At 37.1% G+C, this 13,489-nt stretch overlaps 1 protein-coding gene across 4 annotated transcripts in view; it reads left to right on the top strand.

Annotated features, from left to right (window-relative positions):
* The window catches only part of LOC145984114 (uncharacterized), a 677,559-nt gene that overhangs the window by 281,976 nt on the left and 382,094 nt on the right, over nucleotides 1–13,489 (top strand). For all 4 annotated transcript variants that reach the window (XM_083117547.1, XM_083117546.1, XM_083117548.1 and 1 more), the window contains one exon: nucleotides 7,883–8,062. In XM_083117547.1, the coding sequence (XP_082973673.1) occupies nucleotides 7,883–8,062 (180 nt within the window). The remainder of the gene's footprint in view (nucleotides 1–7,882; nucleotides 8,063–13,489) is intronic.

Genomic DNA, 13,489 nt, shown 5'->3' with positions numbered 1-13,489 from the left:
ACACCCACTCAGGCAGATATAGCCCTGCTCCAAGATGCTATGCAAAGTGTGGCTGATGCTTCTGAATTAAATAATGTGAAATTGGCACTTGAATCTTTGCAAAATACTGTATCAAATCTGCCTACATAACAGGAACTTAAAAATATTAAGAGAGCTGTGAATCGCATATTGAAATCAGAAGATATCAAGAATATCCAGACAGAGATCAAACAACTTACTCAGACAGTGGCCACTCTACCAACTAATCAACATATTAATGAACTGCATGCCCTGTTTGAGGATATCAGAAGACAGGTCCATGATCTTACTGCTCAAAATTCAAAATTGGCAGTTATTGAAAATTTGCAACAAATTGTAGCTAATATCAAGCAACAGCTAGGGACCATGGAATCCAATCAAGCAAATGCTCTGTCTGTTTTTGCCACCCAGCTTCAAGAGATTGTGCAACAATACAAGAAACTTGTTGTGGACATAAAAATCAAGCCAGGCCATGATGATGTTGTTAGGACCATCAATGAGCACCTTGAATCTGTAACAAGCAGATTGCTTACAGCAGAAAAAGAAATAACAGGCATAATCGAGAATCCTAAACATACAGTAATTCTTGAATTGTACAGCATCCCAACAAAGAATATGATTCACCATTTACACCAGGTGGCAAAATATATATGCTGTCCCCTGCACAATTTTATTACCAGTTTTTTGTTGGGGGCACACTGAGACCAATCAAGATCAAATATTGGCTTCAACCACAGGCACACCACTACCCCACCTTATCAATAACAAATGCTGACAACAAACCAAAAATAACCAGTGTAGAGTTAGAGGATTTTACAGATCCCAATACATTAGAAACATCTTATGCTGAAGATGATGGCTCTCTGGAATTTCATATACAAATAGGAGACAAACTGTATTTAGAAAATCCTGTAGTATCAGCTGCTGAACACCCCATAGTTGCAATATTCTTGTTTACATATTATGTCTAGACAAATTATTGTTGATGAATTACACAGACAAGCCAGACATAATTATAAGAGACTGCCAGTGGTTACAAAAGGCATAAATGATTTATGGCAGTGCGACTTGGTGGAAATGGCAAGTGGACAGCTGAAAAACTTAGACAAAATCAACAAGGGCTACAAGTATCTACTCACTGTCATAGATACATTTTCAGAATTTGCCTGGGCTGTGCCACTCAAATCCAAGACTGGAAAATGTGTTACAGAAGCCTTCAGGACAATCATCAATCATTCAGGAAGATCACCGCGCTATTTGCAAACAGATAATGGCAAAGAATTTTATAATTCTGTGTTCCAACAATTTATTAAAAGCCAGTCAATACAACATTATTCGAGTTACAGTGATCTCAAAGCCTCAATTGTAGAGAGATTCAACAAAACCCTAAAAAATCTTATGTATAAACAATTTACACTTCAAGGTAATTATAAATGGCTTAATATTCTTCCAGAACTTCTACATAAATATAACAACTAGGTCCATTCCACAATCAACATGAAACCCTCTGAAGTAACTTCATCTGATGAGCAAAATTTGATCAGGACTGTTTATTATCCTAGATACCAGCCAACAACAAGAAAAGCCAAATACAAGGTGGGTGATCAAGTAAGAATCAGCAAATATAAGCACTTATTCAAAAGAGGCTTTACAAGAAACTGGAGCACTGAATTATTTACAGTGGTTCAAATTAAACCTGGGACCCTTAACACATATATAATAAAAGACCACCGAGGAGAAATTCTCAAAGGCCGGTTCTATGAAGAAGAACTCAACAAAACTAAACAGCCTGACACATATCTCATAGAAAAAATCATCCGCAGAAAAGGCAACAAGTTATTTGTCAAATGGCTAGGACTTCCAGAACACAGCTGGATCGATGCAGACAAAGTGATAATATGAGCACCTGGGATGTTATAAAAAGGCTGCCAGAACCTGAACAGCAGATTAAGAGAAATGGCAAGTTGCTGCCTGAAAATATTAGATGTCTTATTGTTGGGCCATCGGCTTGTGGTAAAACTACACTAATGATTGATAATTTTTTATTGGCACCCAACTGGTTAGACTGGAAAAATAGGCACTTGTATGTCTTCTCTAAGAGCTTGGAACAATTAAAATATCAGCAGCTGATGAAGCTATATGATGGACTGGATATTGCCACTTTTGAATCAGATGTTAAGCCACTTCATGAATGTCTCGATAATTCTGTTGTTGTGTTTGATGACATTATACTGGATAATCAAAACAAGGTTAGAAATTTCTTTACACAGGGCCGACACAAAAACATTGAATGCTTCTACCTGGCACAGACTTTTTCTAAAATTCCGAAGCAGCTGATCCGAGACAACAGCAATTTTATATGTGTGTTTCATCAAGATCATACCAACCTCAAACACATACATGATGAATAAATAGGTGGGGACTTGAGCTACAATAATTTTTCCAAGTTTTGCAGTAGGTGCTGGAACCAGGACAGTTATGGGTTTGTCACAATTGATATGACAAGAAAACCCAATAGTGGCAAATACAGAAATAAAATCAACAATTTTCTAGACATTGAAACATATATAAATAACCATGAAAAGGCCAATCATTGATGATCTTAAATTAAGAGATTATCTTGTAAAAAGATTTAAGGGATGGAAATCACAGAACCGAGGAATTTATGAACAACACAAACAAACAGAACAGCCTATTATTGATGCTATTAGTGAATTAGGTAAAAATATCAAAACTGTTACAGAGCAAAATCAAAATTTGATCACAGAGCTTGTACCTGTAGCTGCTAGGAACATATTAGATTATCCAATCACCCCACTTTCCAGTATTCATACACCTAGTCCTGTTGCTCCTCGAAGAATTGAAGCTACTCAGGATCCTATTGAATTGGGTCTTCTTGCTCAAAAATATTTAAGCACACCTAAAGACAACAAAGATGAGGTCTTTGGCTTATATGCTGACACAGAGCGTTATGGTAACATCATACATAGAATTGGCAATTTCAGAGTAACATTTATGGGAGATGATATAATTGTATATTCAGAATCTCATCTTGGAGAAAAAGGTGCTTTTGTTAAATATCCCGGCACACCTGGATTGTGGGAACTGATGACTAGGAAAAGGCCTGGCAACTATACAGATCGAGATTATGAGCACTACAAAGAAATATTAATAAAATCAGATGCTCTATACCAGAACAATGATCCCACACAAAAAAGAGTCAAGTCTAGCAGTGGAGCAAAATACAACAATTAATTCAAGCCCATATGGTCACAAATTAAGACAGGCAGTGGAATCAAACAATACAACACCTGCCTAAAGAATTTGTCTGGGTTGATGATGTCAGGAAACTTGTAGATAGGTTATTGGTGATAGCTGGGGAGGAAAATGCTGGCAACCACAATTTTTACAATGAAAAGGTTGGAATTATGGACATGATAATCACAAAATTATCTAATTTTATAGTGAATGACACTAAGGGAATTGGATATCTTATAAAAATTATTAATACTCTACCACCTAAATTTTGGAATATTTCTGAGGGTCGGGGGTTGGTTAATGACATTATAAACAAGCAGCCATTTGAACTACACATTCCAGGCTATCAGTATTGTGGTCCAGGCACAAAATTGGAGCATAGATTAAACAGAGGTGATCCTGGTGTTAATCCCCTAGATGCTGCTTGTAGAGACCATGACATAGCATACAACACACATTCTGATCTTGACAAGAGACATGTTGCAGACAAAAAATTAGAAGAGGCTGCATTTGGTAGATTTGTAAGCAAAGATGCTTCTTTGAGTGAGAGAATAGCAGCATTGGGGACCACCATAGCTATGAACACCAAACAAAAACTGGGGTGGGGGCTGTGAATATATATATATAATAAACCTAGAATGAAGGCCAAGGGTGTTATGTATCAAATACCTTATGCAGGTCTTAAATCTCTTAAAACTATTGATAGCCTTTTAACCAAAAAGCAGCGCAAGAAAAAAAATTCTTGTCTTGCAAAGGGCCATGGTATGAAATTGTTGCTTAGTACCCCCCAATTAAAAAAATTACAACAATCTAGAAAAAAATCACATGTGGGGGGTTTCATATTTACTATCCCGGCCATCTTAGCAGCACTTGGGGCTGTTGGGAGCTTGGCTGGGGGATCAGCTGCCATAGCAAAAACAGTAATAGATGCCAAGAAGAATAGGGCAGAATTAGATGAAATGAAGCGCCATAACCTGGCCATGGAGAAACAAGGCAAAGGTGTTAAGGGAACCATAAATAAGTTTAAAAAAAACAAGAGCCGCTTACAATCCAAGATATTGAAGCTTTAATCAAGCCACTGGCCATCAAAAATTTTAGAGGTGTGTACATGTCTGATTCTTTACCAGAACAACCACTCAACAAAGAGTGTGGCATTGTTAATTTGGATAAGTACAAAAATCAGGGCACTCACTGGATTTGTTATCTTAAATATTTAAAAGATGAGGCATTTGTGTTTGATTCATTTGGAGGTGTTCCACCTGAAAATTTAGTAAAATATCTAAAATCAACTAATCTTTATTACAATAATGCCCGTGTTCAAAACTTCAAAGATGTTAATTGTGGACATTTGTGTTTATCTGTTCTTAGAGATATGTCTCAAATAAATAAACCATCAATTGAAAATTTTCAAAAAGCCTTGTGGTATTTAAAACATCATGGGGGTATTCCATCTCACCAGCCAAAATTCAATATTGAAACTCAAATTACATGATGATATAGTGTATCCCAAAACAATAGCTCTCAGAGCATTTTATGGCATGTACTTGATCCCTAATATTACACACCATAACAACAAAATTGCAGTTGGTGATCAAAATATTGTCATCACTCCAGGGCAGTATAATCTGTCCACTCTAAATGCTCAATTACCCAGAGGTATAGTATTAACTCAAAATTCTGTCACTCACAGAGTAGAGATTGTATCTGCTACAGAAACAGTGGATCTGGGTACTATAGGAGAGCTGTTAGGATTTGAGAACAACACAAAACTTGAACCAGCCATCAAACACACTGCTATTAATATACCTAAATTCTTAGCCATAGAGACTCTAAATATTCACTGTAATGTGGCTGAGGGTATGATCACCAAATCAAATGGCATAGGCACTCACAAACAAACTGGCATCATTGCAACATTCAAACCTAATTCTGAATTTATGGAGCCCATCATCTACACTCCATCCCCAACATTATATTTTCCTGTGTGTCATAATAGAATAGATAACATTGAATTGATGGTCACTAATGAAAAAGAAGAATTAGTTGATTTTGCTGGAGCCACAACAACTGCAATCATAGAGATTAATATTTAAATAAAAATACATACAAAAAGAAATGGAAAATATTGAGAGTTATGAGCTACAATCATTCCCTCCAAACAGGAGGACCTTTGCAAATTTAAATCAACCCAACACAGAGATTGAGGTTGATCTTGATGTAGGGGATGGCTTTATACACCTCCACAGAGCAGATCTATACATCAAATTTGATGTTGTAAAGCTCGATGGAACAGATTATCCGGCAAATTCAAATATAAGATTGGTGGATAATTTTGTGCCACATCTGTTCTCTGAAATTGAGATCAGAAAGCATGGTGTTGTTATAAACAGAGTGGATTATCCCGGCATTACCTCCACAGCTTTGGCCACACTAAAATTATCCAAAACCGAGGCTTCTTACTACAAAATAGGTGGATTTGAGGCTGGTGATAAAATATTATCCAAAAGCCACACAGTGCTGTTCCCTATGCGCCTGTTGCCAGGATTCTTCTCAGATTACAAAGATATTATGTGGTAGGGTGGTTTAAGAATCACATTTAGAAGAGCTGCCAATGATAATAATGCTTTGATGAGGTACAGTACATTAAACTCTACAGGGGAAGCTCTGCCCAATACCCTACCTGATGAGGGCAAATGCATTATTCAGACTATGGAGCTAAGAATCCCAGTTGTTGAATATGAAGCCAGTTATGCTCTTAAATACAAAGCAGATATAATAAAAAATCCACAGGTTCCTTTACAATTTTATACATATCAATGTGTACAGAAGCCTGCCGCTGGTACTTATTATGAGTTTGATGCTACAAATTCATTCTCCAGTATACAATATGACATGCCGGATTTTGTGGTGGTACTGTTTCAGACTGGAAGACACAATAATCAGGAAAAAAATTCAAGTAGATTTGATAACTGCAACATCAAGAACATATATCTTAAAAATGGCAGAAATGAGGTGTTCCCCAGAGAAAATTATAATTTAGACATGTCCAAGGTTGATTTCCTTAAATTATATGAAGCATTTACAGCATACAAAAGGGTCACTACTGGCAATACTGACATGTATTACACACCAGATGAATTCAAAGCACAGAGACCCATGTTTGTCATCAACACTTCAAAAAGGAAACAAGTTGTGGTTAATGACAGGACAAACATTAAAATTATCTGTGAATTCCACAATACACTCCCTGATGACACTATATGTAGTGTTATTCTTATAGGTGAAAAATCATATGTTTATGATGTAAGAAATGAGAGAGTCACAGAGCAATTCTAGAAGATTTCTGCACAATGCATTGTCTTAGTACTAGATATATGAGTTGAGGCTGGTGTCCAATTAAAATATTGAGCTTATTCCAGGTAACAAGTATTTAAGCATATATTACGTTATATTATTGTGTAAGCAAAAGCTCTTATAAGCATTTTTGGCTTAGTTTTAAGTGTAGCCAAAACAATAACAAGAGGGGCATATTTTTGACAAGCTTATGGACAACAAACTGAGAAATTCAGCCTTTGCACACATGGGCAAATCTGTCTGAGGGGAGTTCTTCATTTGTACACTAGGGGCTCAAAATTCTTTAGATTTAAATATGAACACACCTGGCCGATTGGGGCATATGCCCCCTCTTGACATTGTTTTAAGTGTAGGCAAATCTGTATATTGAGGGTTCTTCTTTTCTACACTAGGATTCAAAATTCTTGGGGATTAAGAGCATATCACACTTGAAGAATTGGGGAATAAGAGCATCTTGCCATAATTTTAAGTGTAGGCAAATCGGGCTGTTTAATCAAATGACCTCTTCTTTTCTACACCTATAAGTGGTCCCAAAAGTATCACCAATCATACTACTTGTGTGTGTGTGTGTGTGTGGGTGTGTGTGGGTGTGTGTGTGTGTGTGTGTGTGTGTGTGTATGTGTGTGTGTGTGTGTGTGTGTGTGTGTGGGTGTGGGTGGGTGTGGGTGGGTGTGGGTGTGTTAATACGTTTGGCCTAGTTTTAAGTGTAGCCAAAAACAATATCAAGAGGGGCATATTTTTGACAAGTTTATGGACAACAATCTCACAGATGTAGATTTTGTAAGTGTAAGCAAATCAATCTGAGGGGGGTCATACTTTCCCGGGAAATTCCCGAGGGCATTTTTACAAAAATCTTGGATTAGACAGAGTACCACACTTGAGCAAAAAGCTCATATGGGCATGTTGAGCTAGTTTTAAGTGTAGCCAAATCTGCCTGAGGGGGGTTCATACTTTATCGAAATGGTTATAGCATCAATTACACTACTTGCGTCGATCGAACCTGTGACCGAACGTGTGAATATATATATATATATATATACGTGTGTGTGTATGTATGCATGTATATAACAGCCCTTAATAGCCACGACCACGGTATGGGACAAAATGTAAACACGCTCCATAATTTTAATATTAATGTATCTATTGAAATGTAAGGTAAAGAAAATTGCATTATTTGAATATGATTTGTATCTTGCTGACTAACAATCTTGATCCTGCACCTGGAAAGCATTAATGATTATTTTCCTTCAAGATATCAACGAATGTGATGAACACAAGCATATCTGCAACACTGAATCTGAAGTGTGCATGAATGAACCAGGAGGATATCGTTGTGGACCCAAACTTCCAGCAGTTGCAAATAATTCTAATGCTTCAGAAAGCACATGTCAAGGAGGATTTCAATACAGTCGCTACTATAAGCAGTGTGTAGGTGAGTTTTTGTTTCTTTGTAAATTTACTCAATACTCCGCGTTTCACCAGTCCCTCCGGGATTTTTAAGTTTGGCAGTAACAAACCCATACAAAAGATAATAACATGCCAACGGTTTGAGGAAATGCAAAAGTACAGATAATACGTTTATCTCTGATATAAGTATTTTTCATGACATATGCATTGACTAATTGCCAGTTTCTCCGCATGTATACAGTAGCGTGCAAGCATGCCGTTTTCAGGTGAACAGAAAGGTTATGTGTCTTGCAATTTGCTAAAACCTAGCTAATGGTTACAGTGTATGTGGTTTTCAAACCAAGTGCATCGTACAGAACCACCGACGGACAAAACAATAAGTGACAGGTGAAGAAAATTCGAAGAATATCCTCATTCAACAGTGAATCAGTGTCTATTGAGTGACATGTGAAACGCAGTTGTATTTGAAAATGTTTCTTGTTTCATTTATTTAGTAAAATTTAGTATAGAAGTGAAATTAGCGAAGCGTGGATTTCTTAAAAAGGCAAGCCATGACATGTTGCAAACATTACTATTTGTATATGTCTTAAGGTTATCATTATCATGATTATTATAAATTTATATATGGATAAAGTGAAAAAATTATCGTTCTCCACCACATAATCATAAACATTTTACTTCCGTTTTAATAATGCTAATTACTGCTCCTGAAATGAAATATGTATGTGAAATGTATAGGTAATATTAGGCAACATTCATTTTCCGGGGAAGCGATGGCGCAGTGGTAGCGTCTTCGCCTTGTAATCACATAGTGGTTCGGATACCACTTTAAACTGTAGGTCCAGTCTCGATTAACCTTACTGTGTATAAAGTGGACTTAAAACACCAACTCAATCAATCAAATTTTTTGGGGAGGAATTGCCCCCTCCCCTTCCTGACTCAATCTACTCTAAATATAATCCTGAGAACGATAGTGGCTGTTTGTGTGTGTGTGCTGCAATACTGATAAATAACGATTGATTGATTGATCGATTTAGTTTATTTTACTTCGCGTTTTGTGCCTCTTGGCTAATTTGCGAAGATGGGGATGAGTGATGAAATGATGAAATTGATGAATGGACATTCACAAACAACCAAGCCCGAGCGGGATTCGAACTCGGGACTCTTGGCGTCGCAGCTCGATGTGCTAACCACTCGGCCAAAGGGTCCGGCTGACAAATAACGCCATGTAAAAAAATATATATGAATTTAACCATGGCCTGCACTTGCTGTTTATAGTAGACTTGAAAGATGCTTATGACTCAGTGGATAGAAGTTTGGTATCCCTAATAAATTAGTGAATATGATTAAAACGACTTTAAACAATTCCACAAGGAAAGTCAGAATACGGGGGCAGATATCTGAAGCATTCCAAGTGAGAAATTTAATTTTGTCTTTGAAAAAATGAACTTTAAGCATAGAACAAATCCCAATGGAACCATATTAAATAGAACAAGGCAGTATTTAGCTTATATAGATGATGATGATGTACTCGGACGTATAGTGTAGCAATGAAACAGGTTACGATACAAATACACTGCTCCACAAAACTTAAGGAACACCAAGGGAACAGAATCAAAACAAACACAAAAAGAGGATTCACCCTCTGTACCATTTTGCAATGTTGCTGGTAATATTCGTTGCATGTTGCATCTGTATCTTATTGGTGTTCATAAACCCTGATCAAGAGCAGGGACGGCGACAGGGGTGGGTACGGGTGGACAAGCGCCCACCCAAAAAATCCTGTGCCCACCCGATTGCCCACCCAATCAAATTCACTAAGTACATACACTTGGGGATATGTGAATGTTTCAGTAAATAAGTGTATTCTGGTGTTCATTACATGTATATTTTACTCATGAATATTATCTTTACTAGAAATGATCACATATCATCATCTCATAGAAAGCTGTCTTAACTTTGTCATTAGAAAGCAAAACGAATTACTAGAGAATTATTAGAAGCCGCTAATAGGCTTAGGAGGTGCAAAATTATGCAGGGTATGGTCAAGATGAGATCAGGATTTAGGGTGACCTTGAGGGCTACAGCTCTGAGCCTTCACTGGGGAAAACTGCTTGGAAAAGTACTGCATAATGAAAAAAGGAAGTACTTTGGATGTGATGAAAAATGTAGAAATGCGTATAACTAACCACCTCATGTAGCTTAGCGAAAAGTTATAACTGAAACTGTGGAGGGGATTTGGGTGGGGTCTTGGTGTTGTAAGCTCCGGGCCTTAAAGAAATCCCGGCCTGCGTATGATTAAAATAATCTCTAAATATATAAATAAAAAACCGATCTTAGCATTGCTTCCTCCAGCAACACAATACATTATTTCGACTTCTTAATTAGGTCTACATTGAAATTCCAGAAGTGTCTCTTTCTTTATTTCATTACAACTTTTATTACATGTCATCTTCAAATATCTACGTGGTATACACACAACAACTTTGTATTCGTTCTACTAATAAATACTAATAAGAAGCAATCACAATAATCACTACAATACCGAGGTGTATAAATTTTGATGTACAGTTATGTGGGTTTGGAAGAAGCTACAGAATTATTGAATTAATAATAGCCTATCAGTTAGGTAATCATAAGATTTTTCTTGTGATTAACTTACGTAGAATTAAAAGAAGAAAGGGATTGGAAGGAAAGCTTTGTTTTGAGGGCGTCAGAGAACTAATCAATCACGATGAGAATGGTTTAAACTTTAGAAGCATCAGAGGTTCATCCGAAAAGGTCAACAGAATCTGTAGATGCAGATGAAGTAAAGAAAAAAAGTGTCGCGAAGTATCCATTAGAAAATTTTGTTTGTTTGTTGTTAAATCCACTTTTATGCTCAGATAGGCTAATCGGGACTAAACGTACAGTTTAAAGTGGAATCCGAACCAGTGTGCATTGTGCTTCCACCAGGGGAGGGGGCAGTAGAAACCAGAACCTCTTCATTATAAGGCGCCAACGTTATGCCATTCGATAAAAAATATACAGAAATAACTCACAGGAAACGTGTCATTTTATCACCACAGAAGGTGCGTTCATTTAAGAGGATGTATTGCCAGAGACAAATATTTGAGCCTTTCGGAAAACAACGTTATTGTTCACGGAGTTAGCTGCCTTGATCCAAGAATGAAACAATGTGAAATTGGAACTACCACCTCAACTTTCGAAGGGGTATAAACTAATGAAACTCCACTTTTGAAAGAGTAAGTTGTTGCTGATTCGACTGATTTGTTCTATGTGAAGTCACTTTTCTGCTAATTTGGCTAATGACGACGATGAGGTTCAATGATGATTAGGTGAAAGTGACGAAGGACGAAAACAAATACACGCATACACTAAAAATACAACCCACCACAAATTATTATTTTGACTGTGATTCCAGGCGCCAGAGATTCGTTCACCTGCAAGATTAAAGTTTCCAGGGTATGCTGGGCAGAATAGAGGTTGACATTTGTTGCATGTGTTGCATGTGTTCATCTAACCATAAGTGTGTTACTTCTCCCGCATGAGTAACGAAGACTAACTTGAGAAAACGAATAGCAACTTAGCAAATAATCCTTTCAATTCTTAACAGATTTTTCAATGTTACTTGATTATTACTTTTGGGCGATGTCTTGTCAAAATAGCTTTTTATAGGCCTTGGGATACTTTATGCAGAATGAAGAAAGAATTTTTTTCTCGCGCGCGCGCGCGCGTGTGTGTGTACATTCCAATAAGACATTAATTTTAATCCAAATATCCAGTGGCGGCGATTAGAAGGAACAAAGGGGGGAAAGTTCCCCCCGCCACATTTTGTCAGTTGTTGCATCCGCACTATGGCCTCTTAATGCTAAGACTTTTCTACCAAAAAAGTAAACTGTCCTTGCCCCCAAGTTTTGGCACCCGATCGCCGTTGATGTTTTCGCCGTTACTGCAAATATCAGTTGCAATAACCTTGTAACCCAAGAAAAGTGATCATTAACCCCCAGGTTTCAGTCAAAAACTTATGATGAAAATAAAATGATCAGGAACATGCATTTAAATTACGAGACAGTAATTTAATTCTTCACCATTGTCAACCATCACACTTTCTATCACTGTCGCCGGATAGCTATATAAAATTGAGTATGTGCCTTGTATTTTCTGCACTTGAAGGACAACATGTGATGCAAAGAATGTGATTAGAACGTATGGCTGTGCACACACAAACAATTCCTTGAAATAATTATGTCCATCCGAGACAAAGAAGTGGAACAAGATGCGAGAATAGATTAGAAAAGAAGGAGGAAAGACACCAAATACACACACGTGTGTGTGTGTGTGTGTGCCAGTTAAGAGAAACATTTGAAGAATGGAACGAGAGAAAGTGAAAGGGAGAAAGAGTTAGCAAGCTGAGAAAAATATGAGAAAAGATTAAAAGTAAATGGAAAAGAAGTGTAGGGAAATCGGGAGCTTGGGAGCTGGTAGATATCACAAAAACAAGCAACTTTTCCCGATAAAGTTTACCTCGAAAGCGCTTAGTTCTTGCGCTATAAGCGCTTAAATCTATCCTGTACGTATGCAACCCAACACAGCAAATGCTTGCTCTGACATAACTAGCAGGGGCGCGTGGGAGGGTTGCCACTAGCGTTCCTCGTTAAGAGAGACGACTTAAAAACAACAACTTGGTAGTCTTCCCTGAGCAAAATCCAAAACATTAATGGTACTTGCGATGTTGTAAGAGGCATTGACATTATTTATAAACTGACCAAGACAAATAATGGGCAGACTGAAATTCAAGATTACTCATTCTAAAATATCTCCATAATTGATTGATTGATTTGGTTTATTTTAATTCGCTTTTCTGCCACCTTTGGCTAATCGCGAAGATGAGGATGATATGATGAAATAACAAATGACACCAATGTCTAGAGCAGGATTTAAACCCGAGACACCTGGCGCCGTAGCGAGCTGTGATAACCACATCACCACGGAGTGTTTCGTGTATCATGCAATATCAACAATTGCAAGGAACACGTGAGATAGAGGAAATCCACGAACGAAAAAATGTAGTAGCGTGACAAAGCTTAAATAAACTTGGGACGATTATGTGTAGAATAGATATTATATTATTCTCAAGGTTTACAATATTCTCTAATACTCTACTTGCTCTCATAATCCCTTGGTGTCCTTAAGTTTTGTGGAGTGTACAAGAAGCAACACAAACAGCAGGACTATTCATAAATCAACAAAGACTAAATAATGAAAGTCACAAAGAGTATATCCAGGAAGCAGACATTGAACAAAAATTATATGCAGTTTGAATAATTTAATAGTTCCAAATACGTACTCTGTGATATCTGCAAAAATAAAATAAATGAAGAAATTAAAATGAGACTCCTGGCAGGTATCCGATGCACACATTGAAATGAAATAGATTTTGATATCCAGA

The sequence above is a fragment of the Lepisma saccharinum genome, chromosome 2 (genome assembly GCF_977018435.1).
Source record: "Lepisma saccharinum chromosome 2, izLepSacc3.1, whole genome shotgun sequence".
Lineage (NCBI taxonomy): Eukaryota > Metazoa > Arthropoda > Insecta > Zygentoma > Lepismatidae > Lepisma > Lepisma saccharinum.
Note: the sequence above shows the minus strand (reverse complement) of the source record. Positions and strands in the feature narration are given on the sequence as shown.